At 44.0% G+C, this 22,467-nt stretch overlaps 1 protein-coding gene across 3 annotated transcripts in view; it reads left to right on the top strand.

Annotated features, from left to right (window-relative positions):
• The window catches only part of PDE4B (phosphodiesterase 4B), a 711,253-nt gene that overhangs the window by 657,395 nt on the left and 31,391 nt on the right, over positions 1-22,467 (top strand). For all 3 annotated transcript variants that reach the window (XM_082264993.1, XM_082264994.1, XM_082264995.1), the window contains one exon: positions 18,610-18,722. In XM_082264993.1, the coding sequence (XP_082121119.1) occupies positions 18,610-18,722 (113 nt within the window). The remainder of the gene's footprint in view (positions 1-18,609; positions 18,723-22,467) is intronic.

The raw sequence follows: 22,467 nt of genomic DNA, 5'->3' as shown, positions 1-22,467 counted from the left end.
ACGGTGTGATTAGGGTGTGCCTAGGCACACCTGGCACACGCTGTGCGCACGCCTATGCGTAACCTACTCTTGCTGTTAGGTATGGCAACAATCTGCAGTGTCTTCTACCCTCTGCACCACTTGTGTGCAGGCTCCACAAAGGCCATGTCTTGCTCTTTTCAGATGACCCTGTTGCCAGTTGGCCCGTTTTCCTAACTTGGACTACTTTTGGTCAGTCCTGACCACTGCAGACTGGGAACTTCCCACAAAAGCTGCAGCTTTGGAGTTGCTCTGACCTAGTCATCTAGCTCAGTTTTTTTTCAAACTTTTTTCAGTCAAGGGACCCTTAAACAATTATGGACAGCCTTGAGGCACCCTTTAAAAATTATGAACAGTCTCAAGGCACCCCCCATTCTAAAATGTAAAAGCTATTGTAATAGTTTTATGTAATGGAGCAACATCCACAAGTCCAAGTAGGACACCCAACATTAGAGGCGATTTATTCTTCCAAAGCAAATACACTTTTGAAAACTGGTACCGACTAGTATGCCAATGTTTCTCTTCTCCCTTTGTTTTTCTTCATTACTCAGCTAATGTAACACCAATGCTGATGGAGAGGGGCAGGGGAGGGTCAAACAAGGATTCTATGCAGGGGACTGACATCCTCCTTATCAACTGATGATGCCATTGGTCATTAGGATGTCGGCAGCTAGAAGGTTGTAATGGCGCACAATGAACACCTGTGACTTAGTTTAACTAAAAAGGCAGCCTTCATCCACAAGCAGTCTTGTATACAATCTTTGGGCACTTTTTAGGCATTTTGCCAAGGCACCCCTGAAGAGACCTCAAGGCACCCCAGGGTGCCTGGGCACCCTGCTTGAAAAAGGCTGATCTAGCCATTTGACTCTTGTCAAAGATGCTCAAATCGTTACACTTGCCCATTTTCTCTTTCGTCCACCGACGGACGTAGCTGCTGCTTTAAATCATAGATGGATGGGTAAAAAGGCCCCTCCTACTAAGAGTGACCAGGTAGAGCCAAAGGCTTTGACACGCCCGGGGGGGGGGGGGGGGGTCCCTGGGTTATTACCCCTGGCCTCACCGTTGCATCTCCAGTTTTAGCTGCCTGGTCTTAGGAGCACACGTTCACCAAGTTTTACAGAGTGGATGTGTTAGCATCCTTGGATGCGTCCTTTGGCCGCAAGGTTTTGCTGGCCCCCCCTTTTAAGGAGCAGTCTACTTTTCCTTCTCCTTTATGGTTTTGTTACAATTGAGCCCCAGTTATTGCTTGTTGGGCTCCATGTTATATAGTTAGCTATGTTAGCCGTGGGAATTGCATTCTTTTAACCACTTAAGCCTAGGAGGATTTGGCTGCTTAAAGACCAGGGGGTATTTTGCGATTTGGCACTGCGTGACTTTAACGGACAATTGCGCGGTCGTGCGACGCTGTACCCAAATGAAATTGACGTCTTTTTTTTCCCACAAACAGGGCTTTCTTTTGGTGGTATTTGATCACCTGTGCGATTTTTATTTTTTGCGCTATAAACAAAAAAATAGCGACAATTTTGAAAAAATAACAATATTTTTCACATTTTTTTATATGAAATTCCCCCCCAAAAAAATGTAAAAATCAATTTTATTTAACATTTTAGGCCAATTTGTTTTCTGCTACATATGTTTGGTAAAAAAAAAAAAACGAAATAAGCGCATTTTGATTGGTTTGCGCAAAAGTTACTGTGTTTACTAACTAAGGGAAAGATTTATGTCATTTTTGGTGGTTTTTTTTTTAACGAGTAATGACGGCGATCTGCGATTTTGTTGGCGGGACTGCAACATTGCGGCGGACAGATCGGACCCTTGACTGACATTTTTGACACTTTTGGGGGTACCAGTGACATTACTACAGTAATCAGTGCTATACATATGCACTGTTACTGTAAAAATATCACTGGCATGGAAGGGGTTAACTTTATTGGTGATGCAGGGGTTAAGTGTGTCCCTAGGGGCGTGCTTCTAACTGTAAAGGGGTGTGGCTAGTGATGTAACCACAGAGACATACGATCCTACATAGCAGGATCGTATGATCTCTGCAGTTAGATCAGGGAGAATGACAGGCGGCTTTGTTTACATCAGCCACCTGCCTTTCTCCCTCTCCACGGGGAGATCGCGAGTGACCGGCGGACATCGTGTCCGCCGTTTACACACGCGGAATTGTTAAGGAACGAGCGGGGACGGGAGCGCGCCTCCGGCGACGCGCGCTCGCCCCCTAGAGGTCTCTCAGGCTAGCGACGTAGTACTACGTCACTTTGCCTGAACGGGGCTGACCGCCGCAGTAAATAGTCGTGTGGCGGTCGGCAAGTGGTTAAGTTTGTCCTTTCCCCACCCCTCAGTGGTTACTGCTTTTGGACGTCCCATCCGTCTATGATTTAAAGCAGCAGCTACACCCTTCAGTGGACGAAAGAGAAAATGGGATTTTTTACTTACCGACAGATGTAGCTCCCACCCCTCTTTTCTCTGAAGAGTTGGGTTTTGGTTATTATTCACTGCTTGCAACTAAACTGGAGATGCAACAGTGAGGCCAGGGGTAATAACCCAGGGACCCCGCCCCCCTGGGCGTGTCAAAGCCTTTGGCTCTACCTGGTCACTCCTAGTGGGAGGGGCTTATTACCCATGCGTTTATGATTTAAAGCAGCAGCTACGTCCATTGGTGGAAATGGACTCTACGGTAAGTAAAAAATTCAAATTTTTTCTGCTTTCAACACATCATCTTCAGGGACAACATGTTCACTTGCTGCCTAATATATCCCACCCACTTTCAGATGACACTATCATGAGGACATTTAATGTTATCCACATTACTTGTCATTGTATATCCTTAGTGGCTGTCGAGGAACAGAATATTTCCGTACCCAGAGTTCAGTTTTAAATTGGCTCTTTTAGTAAATCAACCATCTAGAGTGCTGTGATAGTTATAAATAAACAAAACAAATTCTCTCCTTGCAGTGTGATGTCAGAATGTCGCACTTCATCTCTCTATTGCACCCATTGACACGAATAATCAGTGCAAAGGGCTAAACCAGAGTAAGCCACTAATCAGAACTCAATGTACTGAGTATACCGGTATCAGAGCAGAGGGATTCTGATGGATTTCCATTGAGTAGTGCACTTTGCCGTATTCTGTTGAAGTGTCCAGTTTCGTGTAGTAGCACCCCATTGCAGCAGTTGATATCATGTTATAGAGTTCAGTGAGTCATTTGTACAGAATATAGACTATATAGAGAAGGATCTGTGCAGAACACGGTAGGGAGAGACGTAGAGAAGGGAATGCGCAGGGAACACGGAGACTCTGAACACAGAATAAGGTGCTTACAATTCATTCACAGACTCCGCCAACTCTCATAGGGCAGCCGGCATTGTCAATGAATGGAGAGGGGACCCGTGGAGCGCAGAATGTAATATAACAGATGGTCTGTATGAGGCAGGTGACACATGACCAGCATGCGACCCTTGGGCTCAGTCAAGAATACGTGCAGTCCTAATCCATTGATCCTCCAGCAGCATAACTAACGGACTGTACCTCCACATGGACCTGGGGCTAGAAGGATAGTCTGCAGAAGCCTGTGCACTCATCAAGGTTGCAGTGCTGTGCTATATGCATTTAATAAAGAAGAACTAAAGCTTTTTTTTTTTTTTCCACTTTGGATAGGGTAATGTCTTGTACACACGCACCGATTATTGGCCGACCGATCGGCCGTCTTTTGTCCAGTGTTGTTGTGTTGGTTGAAATGTGCTCTAGACTGCACACGAATTTTGTCGGCCAACAACAACCAACTTCAGAAGTGATGTCATGTTCTGGTTGACTTTCCGTGTGTTTTTTCTTCTCTGAGCATGCCCAGTCTTGCTCATCTGATTTTTGTCGGCCGAAATCTGTACTGACTAAAGAACAATCGGCCGTTCTGTTGTTGGCCAAAAAAATTTTTATAGCATGCACACCAGATTTTTTTTGGCCGAAAAGTCGCAGTCGGTTGTCGGAAGCATCATACTAAAAGCTTACAATCGGCCGATCGGACGTTGGCCGAAAATTCACGGCCAACAATCGGTGCGTGTGTACGAGGCTTTGGATTGTTTTTTGCCATCTGTGTCCCATTGGGAAGATTCCCCTTCACTTCCCGTCCCATAGCCACAACATGAAATGAAAGGAATCCCTTCAAAGTGAGGGGATCCCTGGTTGTCACCAGAATCAGTGTCCCCCTTTGAAAGATTTTCCCTCTATTCCTGTAATGGTGACAACCCCAAATTTGGGATTTTCTTTCACTATCAGTGATAAAGGTAAACAGGACAATAGAGAATGGGGGAATCTCTGTAATGGCGTATTTCCATACCATTTGGCTCCCATTCGGCAGGAGATCTGTTCATGGATTCCCAGCAGACGGGAACGAGTGCTGCCCATGTGAAAGGACTCTAAAGCTGGATACACACTATCCAACTTTTGTGGTTAGATTTCCTTCAGATTTACCTTTTCTATGTAGTGCAAGGGCCTGCCAGATTGCATACAAATTGAAAGTGTTTAGGTTTGACCTCATATTATATGGTTTTGGTAAGTCTAAAGGAAAAAGTCTTCAGAAAATCTTATAGTGTGTATGGCCCATTAGGCTCCGTTCTCATCTAAATAAAATTGTATGAGTAGCGCTATTGTCTTAAAAGATATCTGTTAAATCCACATCACACCAAAGAGAGTACTGTAGTACTAATCAGGGCTGCTGTTATAAATCACAAGCCCCTTACAGCCTACCTAGCAGAGCCCCCCCGCCCCCATATTTTCACTTAACATACACTAAAATCATTATTAGCAGACGCAAACATAATAGGGGACCTGTGTGAATTAGCCCTTTTTTTTTTTCATTTGTTTTTTATATTTTTTTAAATTATTTTATTTTACAACTTTTTAAAATTATTTATTACAATGTTAAAAAAAAAATTTTCTTTACAATTTGTTATTTTTATTACAGGACATAGGGGGGTGGTGTTAGACTGACAGGGGGGCACACGGGTAATCAGAAACAAGCAGAAAGGGGAGGGGGAAACAATTACAGGAACAATGCTCTGTGTCTGTGTCTCTCCCTGCAGCAGCTGAAAGCCAGTGGGAGGGAGAGAAACATTCTTTCAGCTGCTGCAGAGAGCCACATGAGGCTTCCTTCTGTAATCCCCCCCTTCTGTTCGGGGCCCCCTATGTCCCAGGGGCCCCCTACAGGAAGACTGGTGGTCCCCCCCCTATCAGCGGCCCTGGTACTAATCACTCCAAAAGAAGGGATCCCAATAATGGTGCTCAGTTCAAAGACAAAAACGAATACAGTAAAACCTTGGATTGCGAGCATAATTCGTTCTGGAAACATGCTTGTAATCCAAAGCACTTGTATATCCAAGCAAATTTTCCCATAAGAAATAATGGAAACTCAGATGATTCGTTGCACAACCATTTTTTCAAAAGTCTTTCAGTTTATAGTCTATATACAAAGATTCTAGCAATGTGATAGGTTGTGTCATCATAAAATGTCCATCCACAAATGATGCCTCCACAAGGGGATGAGAAGCAAAATCCAGCAGGAGCTACAGAGTATAAAAGAGAAGAGAGGCGCCTCTAAGTGTAGCAATATGGTTCCATTTAATGAAGGTTCAATATTTAGCAGCTCACATGGTTGATGATTAAAACAGGCACATCTAAGTATGCAGGCATCCAGGGTAAAGCTGTCCACATAGATCATCTTCTGAACCACCGACTCTCACCAATGTCAGTCTGCAATTGTGATTGGGAAGATTACCCTGCAGTAGAGTGATCTGAAAGCGAGACTTTGAATCGCTCGTGGAGCGCAGTGTGGAAGGGTGTGATGAAGATGGCAGTGCGGAGGATGGTCTATGTGGACAGCTTTACCCCGGATGCCTGCATACTTAGATGTGCCTTTTTTAATCATCAACCATGTGAGCTGCTAAATATTGAACCTTCATTAAATGTAACAATACTGCTACACTTAGAGGCTCCTCTCTTCTCTTTTATACTCAGTTGTGACATGACGCTACTTGTATATCAAGACATCGCTTGTTTATCAAGTCAAAATTTATTTTAAAAATTTGCTTGTCTTGCAAAGCGCTCTCAAACCAAGTTACTCTCAAACCAAGGTTTTACTGTATCTCCTTGGTAATGAAAAAGTGTAGAAGAAAGCCGCCACCATGAGGAATTAAATAGCCTCTTACCAGAAGTCTGTGATCCTTATTACAGGGATCACAGACAGCAGAAATCAAGCCAAATGCTGACATCAAAGGCAGACCTCTCAGCGTTCCACTCTGACCATATACCTGGCGTCCCTCTCACAGATCATCAGGATATGTGGAAAAGAATCAAGCACTCCTCATGGTGCAGCACAATCATGGTAAGAGGCTATTTAATTCCTCCTGGTGGCCGCTTACTTCTACACTTTTTCATTACCAAGGAGATATTCGTATTTGTCTTTGAACTGAGCACTATTATTGGGATCCCTTTTTTTGGAGTGATTAGTACTACTCTCTTTGGTGTGATGTGAACTTAACAGATACCTTTTAACCACTTAAGCCCCGGAAGATTTTACCCCCTTCCTGACCAGGGCCTATTTTGCGATTTGGCACTGCGTCAATTTAACAGACAATTGCGCGGTCGTGCGACGCTGTACCTAAACGAATTTGATGTCCTTTTTTCTGCCACAAACAGAGCTTTCTTTAGGTGGTATTTGATCACCAGTGTGATTTTTTCATCATGCGCTATAAACAAAAAAAGAGCATAAATTTTGCAAAAATAATATTCTTCACATTTTTTTTATATGAAATTCCCCCCCAAAAAAATGTAAAAATCAAAATGTTTTAACATTTTAGGCCAATTTGTTTTATGCTACATATGTTTGGTTAAAAAAATCACAATAAGCGTATTTTGATTGGTTTGCGCAAAAGTTATTGCGTTTACTAACTAAGGGAAAGATTTTTGTCATTTTTTTTTTTTAAATGAGTAATGGCGGCGATCTGCGATTTTTTTTGCGGGACTGCGACATTGCGGCGGACAGATCGGACCTTTGACTGACATTTTTGACACTTTTGGGGGTACCAGTGACATTACTACAGTAATCAGTGCTATACATATGCACTGTTACTGTAAAAATGACACTGGCAGTGAAGGGGTTAACTTTATTTGAGAGGGAGGGGTTAAGTGTGTCCCTAGGGGCGTGATTCTAACTGTGATTGGATGTGGCTTGAGGTGTAAAAACAGAGATCAACGGTCTTACATAGTAGAACCATGTGATCTCCATTCTTACACAGGGGAGAATGACAGGCGGCTTTATTTACATTAGCCGTCTGCCTTTCTCCCGGTGTAATGGACAATCGCGAGTGCCCAGCGGACCCACATGCGCGGGGGGTCCGTGAGCGAGCGGGAGCGCGCCTCCGGCGCCACGCGCTCGCTCCCTAGAGCCTCACAGGCTAGCGACGTAGACCTACGTCACTTTGCCTGTGAGGGGCTGACTGCCGACGTAAGTAGTCGTTAGGCAGTCGGCAAGTGGTTAAGACAATAGCGCCACACCATACAATTTTATTTGCTTGATTTGATCTGTTTCTGTATTCGGGATCACGTGTTGGCTGTTTTTTCCTCAGCAAGGACTAATTATGAATTTAATGTTATGACACCGGTACAAACTAAGCGCAGCAAACCCTTCACCATTTATTCCGTTCTCATCTAGGCGTTTTTGGACAATTTTCTGCTCTAAAAATGGCCAACAAGACAATTCCAATTCATTTCAATGGCCACTGTTCACATCTGAGCATTCTGTCGCCTTAAACAAAATCTCCGTCGCTCAATAAAGTATATTAGCTTCTTTTTTTTGGCAGATTACAGGCGTTTTACTGCTTTTCATTGGTCACTTGTCAACCTAAAAATGCCTGCACAAAAAAGCATGTAAGACGCCTATAAAAATAGCAACGCCTAGATTTGAAGGGAGCCCCGTACACACGATCAGATTATCGAACGATCTGTCGTCCATTTTTTGTGGCATGCTAGTCTGATGTGGAAAGTGAAGAGGTTATTTTCATACGAAATTTCCCGTACGACAGAATTCTACTTCAGAAGTGATGTCATGTGTTGGATTGTTTTGTATGTGTTCTTTCGTCTCTGAGCATGCCTAGTCTTGCTCTTAAGATTTTTTTCCGTTGAAATCTGTACTAATGAGACGAAAATCGGACGTTGTATTACAGACGACAAAGATTTTATAGCCTGCACATCAGGATTTTGTCAGCCGAAAAGTCGGAGTCGGCTGTCGAAAGCACCATACTAACCATCCGAAAATCGACAGATCGGTCGTCGGACGAATTTTCCCTACCGAATTTCTTATCGTGTGCACGTGGCTTTAAGCTGGATACACACTATACAACTTTTGTGGTCAGATTTCCTTTAGATTTACCTTTTCTATGTAGTGCAAGGGTCTGCCTGATTGCATACAAATTGAAAGTGTTTAGGTTTGATCTCATATTATATGGTTTTGGTAAATCTGAAGGAAAAAATCTAAAGAAAATTGTATAGTGTGTATGGCCCATTTGACTCCATTCACACCTGAGCGTATCATTTTCAGGCGTTTGTTTGGGCGTTTTTTAGGCATTTTTTCAGGCGTTTTTTGCAGGTGTTTGGAGGCAGTGGCGTACCAATGGGGGGGGCGGGGGTGCGGCCCGCCCCGGGTGCCACTCACTGGGGGGTGTCAGCCGGTGTCCTGCCCGGTGTGTTCAGAGTCAGACAGATCCCGCAGTGTGAAGGCAGCTGCAGTGGCTGGCAGCTCCTTTAGTACGTGCTGCTAGTGGGGGGCGGAGCCGCGGCGGGAATAAGGGGGCGGAGCCGCGGCGGGAATAAGGGGGCGGAGCCGCGGCGGGAATAAGGGGCGGAGCCTCGGCGGGAAGAAGGTGAGTGCCCATTGCAAAAGTGTGTGCTGGATAGGAGGGGGATGGGGCTGCTACATATAGAGGAATTCATCTTTCTCTATTCTTCCTGCAGCTTCCTGCTGAATAACCGATTCTCCTCCTCTCCCTCCTGCAGGAAGAATAGGGAAAGATCAATTCCTCTATATACAGCTGCCCCATCCCCCTCCTATACAACTTCTTTTGCTGGCCCCTCAAAGTTCTTAACCTCCTCCAGTGCTCCTAATCCCTCCCTCAGTGCTTTTAGCCCCCCCCCCCGCCAGTGCACTAGACCCCCCCCTGTTCTTTAGCCCCCCCCCCCCATGCTCTTCAACTCCCCACAGTGCTTTCTCCCTCCCCCCAAGTGCTCCCTGTCCCCCCCCCCCCTGTGCTCTCCACCCCCTGATTTTCCTTGCCCACCCCCCTAAGTACTCCCTGTCCCCCCAGTGCTCTCCACCCCCCTGATTTTCCTTGCCCACCCCCCTAAGTGCTCCCTGTCCCCCCAGTGCAATCCACCCCCTGCACCTTCCAACCCCCCTACAATGCTTTCCAAACCCTCTCTTAATTCTCTCCAGTCCCCCCCCCCCCCCCACCGTGCCCTTCAGCACCTCCAGTGCTCTCTGCTTCGTCTGTGCTCTCCGGCCCCCCTAGTGCTCTTCTATCTTCTATCATATCCTCAGCCTCTGAGCATCTCCTGTACCATATCTGTAGTCTCTGACCATCTCCTGTATCATGTCTGCAATCTCTCACCATCTCCTGTATCATGTCCTCAGTCTCTGACCATCTACTGTATCATGTCCTCAGTCTCTGACCATCTACTGTATCATGTCTGCAGTCTCTGACCATCTCCTGTATCATGTCTGTAGTCTCTGACCATCTCCTGTATCATGTCTGTAGTCTCTGACCATCTCCTGTATCATGTCTGCAATCTCTCACCATCTCCTGTATCATGTCCTCAGTCTCTGACCATCTACTGTATCATGTCTGCAGTCTCTGACCATCTCCTGTATCATGTCTGCAGTCTCTGACCATCTCCTGTATCATGTCTGTAGTCTCTGACCATCTCCTGTATCATGTCCTCAGTCTCTGACCATCTACTGTATCATGTCTGCAGTCTCTGACCATCTCCTGTATCATGTCTGTAGTCTCTGACCATCTACTGTATCATGTCCTCAGTCTCTGACCATCTCCTGTATCATGTCCGCAGTCTCTGACCATCTCCTGTATCATGTCTGTAGTCTCTGACCATCTACTGTATCATGTCTGCAGTCTCTGACCATCTCCTGTATCATGTCCTCAGTCTCTGACCATCTCCTGTATCATGTCTGCAGTCTCTGACCATCTACTGTATCATGTCTGCAGTCTCTGACCATCTCTTGTATCCTGTCTGCAGTCTCTGACCATCTCCTGTATCATGTCTGCAGTCTCTGACCATCTCCTGTATCATGTCTGCAGTCTCTGACCATCTCCTGTATCATGTCTGCAGTCTCTGACCATCTCCTGTATCATGTCTGTAGTCTCTGACCATCTCCTGTATCATGTCTGCAGTCTCTGACCATCTCTTGTATCATGTCTGTAGTCTCTGACCATCTCCTGTATCCTGTCTGCAGTCTCTGACCATCTCCTGTATCATGTCCTCAGTCTCTGACCATCTCCTGTTTCATGTCTGCAGTCTCTGACCATCTCCTGTATCATGTCTGCAGTCTCTGGCCATCTTCTGTATCACGGCTGCAGTCTCTGACCATCTCCTGTATCATGTCTGCAGTCTCTGACCATCTCCTGTATCACGTCTGCAGTCTCTGACCATCTCCTGTATCATGTCTGTAGTCTCTGAATATCTCCTTTAGCAAGTCTCCAATCTCTTACTCAAACTTAAACACATTGCTAATATTAGCTATCTATCTATGCTGAAGGTAGGACTGTGCAGGGGAGGCAGAGAGTGCAAAAGGGGGAACTGTGATTAGAGAGACGGAGGGCCACTGCAAGGGGCACTGTGATGGGGGGCTGTGAAATTTGTGCAAAAAATATTCTTGAAAACATTACATTTTTTTGTGGGTGTTTTTACATTTTAAAGTCGGGGGGGGGGGGGGTGCCAGATATAGGATCCGCCCCGGGTGCCAAATGCTCTAGGTACGCCACTGTTTGGAGCGCTTGTAATCTGACAAAAAAAAGAAGCTCATGTACTTTTTTGAGCTTCGGGCGTTTTGCTTCAGGCAACAAAATGCTCATATGTGAACAGGGGCCATTGAAATGAATAGGATTTTGCTTGTTGGGCGTTTGGAGACTTCAGAGATGAGCGTTTTATGCTCAGGTGTGAACAGGGACCTTCAGCCTCCCAAGGACGACCCCGCCTCTCCACCCCTCCTCCCTTCCTCTGCAGAAATAGGGCATTGCTTTTTTTCCCCTCTGTTTACTTTATTTATTTATTTTTTTAATTTCAAGTCCGCCCCGCCTCCATATGTACGTCACTTGCCTTAGGCGAATGACGTGCGCACTGCCTGCTGTGCCTCCTGGGATATGTACGTCACATATCTCAGGGGAAATAGCCTTTCATTCAAGAACAGGAGGAGTGGGCGGGCCTATCAGCACATCATCGAAAGGCCTGGCCTCTGAACCCGGAAGAGCCGACGGGCCTCTCGATGACATCATAGAGAACATGGCGGCGTAGGACAGAGCTATGGCCGGGCATGAGAGCATCTCAGCAGGTCAACGCTGGACCCACTGGATGGGTTAGTATCTGAAATGTGCAGAAACCACCATCAGGTAAGCGGGGCCAAAAAAAAATGGGGAGGTCGGCCGGAGTCCCTCTATAAAGAATATGTAAATCCAACATTTCATATTCCTGATATGTGGCCGCTGTGCCGTGTACTTGTATGAGAAAGTCTCCTTTTCTCTTTGTGTTGCTTCCTTTGTGTGGAATCCCTGGTGTTCCTACCAGTCCCTGACAATACCAGGCATGAGAGCACAGCATGGTCAGTTTTCTGGCTGTGCTGAGATCTCAGCTTGCTCTCCTCCAATCATCAGACTTGTCCTGACCAACCCCCCCCCCCCCTGCACAGCTATTCACTGGGAAGACCAGTGTGTGACTGTTTTTCCTCCTCCATCTTTCATGCAGCTGAGAACAAAGGGAATGTGATCACTTATAAAAAAGGGGAAATGTATTTTATTATTTATATTGTATTTTTTTATATCTTTACACAAATGTTTTGCCTTTCATTTCTATTTTAAACTGAATGAGTTGTTATACAAAGTGAGAATTCACATATACTTTAAAAACTTAATGCCAGCATTGCAGAATTCACCTCCCTCGCTAATGCCTGGGACACACAATGAGATTATCAGATGGATGATTGAAGCTTTTTTTTTTTTTGCATGCTTATCCTCGTATCGAAAATTAAGAGCTTACTAAAGTTATGAAAACTCTCGTACGACAGAATAAAAATTTGGAAGTGATGTAATGTTTTGTGTTTATTTTGAACGACAACTGTACTGTTTAGAGTCGGTTCACACTGGGGCGACACGACTCCTTACTACTTCGGGGGCGACTTGTGCATTACCATGCACCACGACTTCGGAGCGACTTGCAGGGACTTCACATAATGGAAGTCTATGCAAGTCGCTCCGAGGTCGCCCCAAAGTAGTACAGGACCCTTTTTCTAAGTTGGAGCGACTTGTGTCCTGTAGCGGTTAATGGACCACGAGGGAGCGCGACTTGTCAGGCTGACAAGCCGCCTGAGAAGTCGCGCTAGTGTGGACCGGCTCTTAAACGAAAATCATACGATCTGGTATCGGACAAGAAACATTTTCGCGCATGTAATTTTGCACGAGATCAGTTCTCGAAAGCTGTGTACTAACGATCAGATTATCGCACGATCAACTCAAATTGAATCGAAATTCTGATCGTGTGTGCGGGCCATAAGTACGGCTGGCTAAACGTTTGTATTATCATCACATAGTGGAGTTAGAAGCAGGATGCAGTAATGATGTCATAAATTAGAAATAAGCACATTACGACACTTTGTTGCCAATATAAATACTAGTAAATCAGAAATCTGACTGCACAGGAGTAGAATATTCTCCTTTATAATCACTGTGTAAATGTTAAACAGCGGCAGGGCAGCTGTGGGCATGGCAGGCTGAGGACCCGACGGTAATCAGTTATTAACTCAGAGGTGACAGCTCTGGCGGCACGTCCGTTCTTGTCATGTGATCTGAGACGGGTGAATATGAAACCCCCTTTGCATCACTCTCTCCATATACACAAACTCCTCATTCTACGCCCTTCAGACCGTATAACGTGTTGCAGGAGAGATAGGCGCGGAGCTCCGTCTTTCAAGCCACGCTCATACTTTTTGCTTTATCAGAACCAAAATGTATTCTGTTAGCACTCATTAGCACTGATTTATCAAGCTGCACTTATACTTAAGATCTGGTAACTAGAACTTAACCACTTACCGGAAGGTTTTTTGCGATACGGAACTGCGTTACTATAACTGAAAATTGCGCGGACGTGCGCCGCTGTACTGAAATAAAATTGATGTCCTTTTTCTTTTCCCACAAGTAGAGCTTTCTTTTGGTGGTATTTGATCACCTCTGCGGTTTTTATTTTTTGCACTATAAATAAAAAAAGAGCGACACTTGTGTAAAAAAAAACAATATTTTTTTTACTTTCTGTTATAAAACATTCCCAATAAAAAAAAAATGTAAAAATCTAATTTTTTCACCAATTTAGGCCAATATGTATTCTGATACATATTTTTGGTTAAAAAAAATCCCAATAAGTGTATAGTGATTGGTTTGCCCAAAGGTTCTCGCGTCTACAAAGATTGATGTCATTTTTATTCATTTATTTATTTTTTACTAGATGTTTAGAGCCCATTCAGACAGGGGCGACAGGACTTGCTGGGGCGACCTGTGAAGTCGCGGTGCACAGCGCGACTTGCACGGACTTCATATAATTGAAGTCAATGCAAGTCGCCTCCAGGTCGCCCCAAAGTAGTACAGGACCCTTTTTCTAAGTCGGAGAGACTTGTGTCGCTCCTATTAGAACGGGTCCTGTACTACTCTATGGCGAGCGACCGACCGCGACTTGTCAGGCGACCAAGTCGCCTGACAAGTCGCGCTAGTGTTAATGGACCCTTAGCGGGACTGCAACATTCTTATTTTTTATTATTATCATACAGGATTTATATAGCGCCAACAGTTTGCGCAGCGCTTTAGGGTCCATTAACACTAGCGCGACTTGTCAGGCGACTTGGTCGCCTGACAAGTTGCGGTCGGTCGCTCACCATTGAATAGTACAGGACCCGTTCTAATAGGAGCGACACAAGACTTAGAAAAAGGGTCCTGTACTACTTTGGGGCGACATGGAGGCGACTTGCATTGACTTCAATTATATGAAGTCCCTGCAAGTCGCGCCGAGGTCGCCCCAGCAAGTCATGTCGCGCCAGTCTGAATGGGCGCTTACAGTTTGGGGAAGACAATACAGTTACAGTAAAATTTGATACAGGAGGAATCAGAGGGCCCTGCTCGTTAGAGCTTACAATCTAGAAGGGAGGGTCAAGTGACACAAAAGGCAGTAACCGAGGGGGGATGGGCAGATGGATAAAATGGAGGTAGAGTTGTTAGATGTTGGTAGGATAGGCTTCTCTGAAGAGGAGGGTTTTCAGAGATCGCCTAAAAGCTAATAGAGTAGGAGATAATCGGACAGATAAGGGTAAGGAGTTCCATAGGATTGGAGAGGCTCTGGTAAAGTCCTGGAGGCGAGCATGGGAGGAGGTGACGAGGGAGCTAGAGAGCAGGAGGTTTTGAGAGGAACAAAGAGGACGATTAGGTTGGTATTTTGAGACTAGGCTAGTGATGTAGCTGGGGGCTAAGTTGTGGATGGCTTTGTAAGATGTTAGTATTTTGAATTTGATTCGATGGGTGAGCAGACGGATTGGATACCTGACACTTTTGAGGGGACCAGTGACACTAATTCAGTAATCAGTGCTAAAAATATGCACTGTTACTGTACTAATGACACTGGCAGGGAGGAGGTTAACACCAGGGGCGATCAAAAGTTTAAGTGTACTCCTAGGGAGTGCTTTCTAACTGTATTGGGTTGTACTCACTGGATGAACACATAGAGCTGTGTTCCTAAATAGGAGGACCACAGGATCCCTGTGTTCATCTCTGACAGAACAGCTTTGTGTAACAACTAGTGGGGGGCGTGCCGCCAGTGGGGGAGCCATTTGTCAGGTCGGCCACCCATGATTGCTCCCCATGTAGACAGAACGGCGGTCTGCCTATGTAAACAAGGCAGACCGCCGTTCTGTCTACATGGGGAGCAATTGTGGGTGGCCGACCCGCTAATTGGCTCCCCCTCCAGCGGCGCGGCCCCACTAGCTGTTGCACGAAGCAATGTACAGGTACATCATTTTGCGTAATGGAGCCGGCCTGATGCAGTAAAACTATGGGGGCTGATCGGCAAGTGGTTAAAGTAGAACTAAATGCAACATCTTTTTTTTTTTTGGATAGAGTAAAGGAAGGTTATAGCCTGTCAATTTTTTTCTTTTTGCAACCTGTGTCCCACTGTAGATATTTTCCTTCACTTCCTTTCCCATAGCCAAAACAGGAAGTGAGAAGAATTCCCTCCAAAGTCAGGGAATCCCTGGTTGTCCCCACAACTAGGGTCCCCATAGGAAGATTTCTCCTCTTTTCATGTTCTGGGGACAACCTAAAATCTGCAATTTTCTTTCACTTTTGGTGATAAAGGTAACAAGGAGGGTAAATCTTCTTAATGGGGGCACAGACAGAGAGTTCAAAATCTGGGGCAGCTCTGCATAGAAACCAATCAGCTTCCATGTTTTATTGTCAAAGCTTAACTAAACAAGCTGATTGGCTACCATGCACGGCTGCATTTGATTTTGTACTGTCCTAAATCAACCCCTCTGTCTTCCTGTGATAAAGACCAGTCACTGCGGTTATCTCTCCTTGTGCAGGGTGACTGGTCTTGTCTCTGCCCCCTCCTATCAGAAAACACAGATTGGCTGCAGCCGTTGATCGAGAAAAGATTTTTAACATTTCTCTTTGATAGAAGTTGATTAAACGATTGACATCTGTCAAGCGGGGACTGCCACACACTGATCGAAATTCGGCCACTCCCTGCTGAACCAGCAGAATTTTAATCAGTGTATGGCCAGTTTAAGGGTCCTTTAACATGGGCTTTCCGCCGATCCCCAATGAGCAGGCGGGTGACAGGTCCGTCTCCGCTTCCTGTCAGATCCCTGCTCTCCTCTATGGGAGATCGGATGAAAACGGACCGCCTGTCCATTTTCATCCGATCCTATCTGATACGATAATCCAGACAGACGGAAAATAGGGTTTGTATCTGTCTGGATTTCACGGACAGGATCGGATAGCAGCGAGTGTCAGCAGACCGCTGACATCCGCTGCTCCATAGGGATGAATGGAGCTGACATTGCGGACCTGACAGGCGGACCTGATCGGAAAGCCCGTGTGACAGGACTCTAATGGCACTTTTCCACTGCAAGTACCGGCTCGGCTCTACTCGGCCCTGCTTGGCCCGGTTTGCTTTTCCACTGCTGGTACCGCATGGTACGGTGTTGGAACGGTTCGGTACGGTACGGTTTGCTTTTCCACTAAAGTAGGACTAAAGTTAAGTGGGTGGGATAACAACGGGGTGGGTGAGATTCTCTGACCAATCAGTGGCTAGTAGTGACTGCATGCAAAGGATTGTGGGATATGGTACCGGGTATGGTACCTCTTGGAACCACAATCGAGGTGGTACTGTTTTTGAGAGCCATACCGTTGGGTTCCATGCAGTGGAAAAGCGCCGCCGTACCGTACCGAACCGTTCCTACACCATACCATGCGGTACCAGCAGTGGAAAAGCACCATAAGGCTCCAGTTCACAGTTTGTTTTTGAGCAGTGTAGTGCTTTTTGAGGGTTTTTTTACAGTGATTTTGCCGAAATTTGTGTTGTTTTTTTTTTTTTATTATTTTTTTTTTTTGCGAAATTTGTTGTTGGGCAGATTAAAAAACATGGTAACAACACACTACATGCTTTTCTCCATTGAAGTCTATTGAACCAAAAAAAAAAAAAAAGGACTGTTTTGCATTTAAAAAAGTCCTTAACCCTTTCCAAAAACCAGAGGCATAAAAATGCATTGATGTGAACACGTTCCATAGGAACCCGTTAAAAATAATGTCCTGCGTGTCTGCAAAGAGCTTGAAAACATGCATTGGTGTGAATAAAGCCTTGCACCTAAGGCACTCTGAGCATTATAAAAACGCCAGAAGCGTTAGCTGTAGAAAGCTGTAGCTGTAAAATGAGTTTGGCAGCGTTTTTGCAGTAGCATTTGGCAGCGTTTTTTAGCATTTGCGTTTTGTAGAAAAGCTATACTCCCAGAAAAGCTCATGGCTCAAAAACACTCAAAAAACGCTGAATAGTCACGGATTTCAACGTTGGAGTGGCTTTGCAGCTGAAAAACTCCTTTTCAAACCCACTAATCCTGGGGTGTTTTTTTTAGCCAGAATACGCCCCTGTCAAAAAACGCTGATAAAAGCCTATGTGTGCATGGACACATTGGATACCATGCTATGGAGTTTACTGGCTGCAGAAAAAAAACACCTAAAGCCAAAAACAGCAGCTGTAAAAACATCCAATGTGTATATGGCCTTAAAGTGTAACATGAAACACGGTCATAGTCCTCTGCTCCCCACCCCTATCCCTAACGGAATCCAGGGGGTTCTTCTCCCTGCAGGCTTTTGTCATTTTTTAAATTTGGCGCAGCTTTGTATTGCTGTGCCTGCAAAGCCACATCATCCATTCACAGAGATCTATGAAAGGAGAGACTACAAGTCCCATCTGACACTATGGCAAAGGGGCTTGCAGTTTTCAATGAGCACAAATGCAGTGCAATCAACACACTTGTAGTCCATTGATGCTACCTCAAGTTCCATAATGGAAGGGCCATACCTTGGTATGGACCTGTGGCTAGAAGAATAGTCTGCAAAAGCCAGGACATTGCACCCGTGATCCATTGATTGCAGTTGCAATGCTTTGCAGGCTGAAATGCAAATGCTAGATTTTTTATTTAACAGTGTAGGTGAATTTATTTATTAATTTTTGCAAAAATTGGAATATTAGTTTTATATGTGTTTTTAGAGCACTATCTCTTAATTCAGGTGAGTCTCCCCTTTGTATATTGCACATAAGTCATTGTGACTAAATTCTCCTATACCTCCTTTATCAAGAAGCCATAGAGTTTTTTATAGGAATGAGAAAGTTGGGAAAGCTTTGCGTTGCTTCACTGTACCCTGCGGCTGCAGCCAGAATCTGATTAATACTGAGAAGTCGTGTAAGCAGCTTCTAAGGAATGGTAGAGCTGTGCTGGAGATCTATGTAGATCAGCTTGTCAGGCGAGTTCCTCCTCCTAGCACAGAGGAAGTTTCTGACATCAGCAGAGAGCTGATAGAAAACAGGCAGAGCTGGGAGAAAGACAGGAGTGTGCTAGTGACTAGTGAGGAAGGCAGAGCAGCAGCAGAAGCCCAGGCAGCCCATAATGAAGGAGCATTGCTCTTCTTACAGCACTGTGTGTCTGAGCTGCGGAGCTCCTGAGCCCGCCATGCAGAGCCTGGAGCCTGACTATATGTCAATGTGCTTGTTTGCAGAGGACTCCTACCAAAAACTAGCCATGGACACCTTGGAAGAGCTGGACTGGTGCTTGGATCAGCTGGAGACCATTCAGACCTACAGATCGGTCAGCGAAATGGCATCAAACAAGGTGAGAAGAGCCTATAAAAAAAAATTTTGTTCGAAACTTGGGTTGAAAAAAAAAAGTTGGTCATCTGGTTCTTCTTTATTGACCTGAAAACCAATTACCGTCCCGGCTAAGTTTTCCCCAAAGAAGAATACATAAGGTTTGGAATATAGGTGATCCCCTTTATTGGCATTCATGCTTTCAGGATATCCTACATCCCTTGTTATATACTTCTTTACACATTTCTTAAAGCCTGAAGAAGGGATCTAGGTTATTCCAAATAACTTAATGACTTAAGTTAGCCAACAAGGGGATCACTTAAACTCCAAACCTTCTCCTTTCTTCTTTGGAGAAAGCTTAGCCGGGATGGTAATTGGCTTTCAGGTCATTAAACAAGTACTAACTTTATATTACTGGCCCATGCATTAAGTAGCTTTACCTGTGGCCATTGAAGAACTTCAAGTTCCAGCAGACACCGGATCTGTTAAGTCTTTTAATTCTGCAACAGATGAAGACTCAAAAAGTTATACTGTCTAGATGGCTAATGAGATTTTCTATGTTCTGTCTATTTAAAACTATTATGTTTTTTTTTATTTTTTCATTTCTTCCAAATGCAATTGTTCAATAGAATAAATAGAAAGCCTTTATTGTCATTCTAAAAACATAAAACAATTTAAAATCTTTACCTCCAATAGTCAGTCTTAATATTTTCTTTCAGTACAGGATTTTTTTTAATATAAACGAGTTCACCATGGTATCTTGCATGATTGTTGGGTTTATTAAACAAGCAAAAGGCACTCGCCTACAGACATCAGAGCAACCTTAACGCATTTTGCACACTGGGTGCTTACTAATATCCTTATGAGTAGGGCTTGCTCACACCATGTCTGTTGAATTGCATTTCTCTGGTATGGTGTGAACAGTTGTTTTCTGTGTGCTCTGCTCATCATAAATAAGTAGTGATGTGCAGAAAAACACAGCTTAATGGAGATGGTGTGAACAAGCCCTAAAACTTACTGTGTGGATGGAACGTGTCATGGTCACTTTGTGGACCCTTTTATATGATGTGGTTGAAATTCAGTGGAACTAGGCAAGGTCCGAGATCCATGCTGCATTTTGCAGAGTGGATACTTATGCTGGGTTCATATGCGGCAGCACGAATTCAGCTACAAGAATATTTTATTTTAATTCAAACATTTGCATGTATTATTATCTATTTTACTGCCTTTCCTGAAATGATAATTTAAAATTTGATTTGCAAAATGAAACTAGCAATAGATTTGATTCGATTACGGAAAACTGTATGATTGAATCATAGAGTGTGAAGGCATAATTCAAAAGAACAGTACAATAAATGCAAACATACAAGTTTATTGTTGGTTTTCGGACAATACTTGAAAGTATAGTATGTGCATTTTTCCCTTTTAGCATGTATTCATAAATAAGCTACTCATGAGGGTTGCAGTATATTTGCAATTTAGGTTTGTTCTGGAAATTAAACATTTCATTGTTTAAAAGTTTGTGCTGCTTTGATTTGGTGAAAGTTGGTGAAACAGATCGGTTACTGTGTATTTACTTTATTACACTTTCTGTTTTTAGCAGTATTTTCTTTTTCCCTGATAATTTAGTGTGATAGTGTCTTCGGATAGTGTCTCCGGTTTGTGTATTGTTGCGAATGATCGGGACACATATGAACTTCCTACAGATAAAACTGTTATGTGCTCAATTATCTTCTGAACTCTTCATAATGTAGGAAAGGGAGTCTTTTGGGGCAAATTGTGGATAAAATAGCAATCTGGGAACTACCAACCAAAGCCTTTCTTTTGTTCATATAACAATATGGCTCTCCAGTTAACATTGGCCACTTTGCAGAGCATGCTGGGAGTTGTAACTTGACAACAGCTGATTCTTGATGCAAACAAAGAAACTTCATAAAGATATAGAGCCTTGTTTGTAGACATGAGCTCATCGTTGCCCGCTCTGGCATATTTCGGCCACACCGGGCAATGGGTGCTAGGTTCATGGCTGGGGCAAATAGTTGGTTTGGATTTTATGAGCTGATTGTTTTCCCATTGGTGGTGTCTGCACATGCTTCTTCACTGAAAACTCAGACAATGAGTACACTTATCCATGCAGATGGTCAACAGTTGGACTGTCATGACATTTGCTCTCTTATGTCTGTAGCTATAGTGAAGTACTGTTGTTGCCCACTGGATGCATCTAATTAGCTTGTCTGTCGCGTTTTCGAACATTGACCGGGTGTGTAGAGCCTTGTCTGGCCAAGCTACTGTTGATTTTCCAGCTGCTGCCGAACAATTGCAATGTGTCTTTGTGTGTTATGATGGAACCTGTATGGGATTTGCAGAGGGGGCTACCTTAGACCAGTGTATAATGGTCAAATTCTTTTGGTAAAGTGGTGAAAAGGTCCATGGATTGTGCCACGTGGTATGTTAGCTGTTTGCCTGGAGTTCTGTTTTAATTTAGTTCTCTTGTAGGTTGGTGGTGGTCAGTAAGTAACCCTATTAGTCAGCTGGTAAGAAGCCACTTTTTAATAAGAAAAAAAATAGGAAGCAATTTGCAGAACTAGAAAAAAGCAGAAATAGAACTTCTGTTCTGATAATTACAAGTCAGCATTTGTGGATGTGGTGCACTTTCTTCCTGTAAACATGTCCTTGTCCTTGTCTTCTTCTTGTCACATGTGTACTTTACAACCAACAACACATTTCCAATGTTTCAATTATTCATATTCAGTTAAATGTCATCTTTTCTGCACAAAATATATTTTCGCACCAATCAAATGATTATGTTGCTTTCTAAAATGCTGCATTTTTGAAGTAGGATCTTCGTAAGTCACAGAATACAAAACAGGGTCTACACTTGGTAACGTGTAAAGTGACAAAGGCCATTATTAGAGTTTATGTACACACAATGAAGTTTGGACAGCTTGTGCATGGACTGTGAATAGACTGTGCACTTGCAAACTTTCCCATGATGATACATTGTTAACTAGTAAACTACTTAGTACCCCATTGCAAACCAAGCACAAGGAACAATTTAAACAAAATTATTATATTTTCTGGTTTAGTTCAATTTTCTTATCTAAGTCTTATGAATGCAATCAGAGATTCCAGTTTTGTAGTAAATGAGAGTCATAACTTGTACTCTTGGGCTTGTTACATCTTGTGGAGTTTCACCATGAGAAAACTAAGTATTATTAAATTAAGGTGGAATTCTGGCTCTTTTTGAGGCAGCTGTATCAGTTAAGAAAACTGTGGAGATAAGTGTCCATTATATACAAACTGAATATTTAGAGGCATGGCTTCCTGGGTCTTGAGCTGGTTCAGCAGAAATATGGATATTGAAGGGTCAGTCCAACCAAATGGGATAGTTTATCTATAGGTAGTGCCTCATTATCAGAGTTAATCCTTGGATTCTTGTGTGTTTTGGATACTAGATCTACAGATCTTAGCCCAAATTTGGACATTGCCTATGATGGAAAAGACAGGGCCATGTAAGTCTAACTTGTGGCATGACATTGAGTGATTTTGTCAGAAACTGAGATTTGCAGCTTGGCCAATAACTGAATACCAAAGACGTTTAACTCCATACAAGGTTTATTGCAAGGATCACTCCCACCCAAAGCCTCGCCCCCAACATGTTTCACCCATAGCAGGGCTTAATTATGGGAATCCCCATGATTAAGCCCTGTTGTGAGTGAAACATGTTTGGGGGCATGTATTTGAGTGGGAATGAGCGGTGTATTGTCATT

This window comes from Pelophylax lessonae (assembly GCF_965119305.1).
Source record: "Pelophylax lessonae genome assembly, chromosome: 8".
Classification (NCBI taxonomy): domain Eukaryota; kingdom Metazoa; phylum Chordata; class Amphibia; order Anura; family Ranidae; genus Pelophylax; species Pelophylax lessonae.
This window is presented reverse-complemented; position numbering and strand designations above follow the sequence as displayed.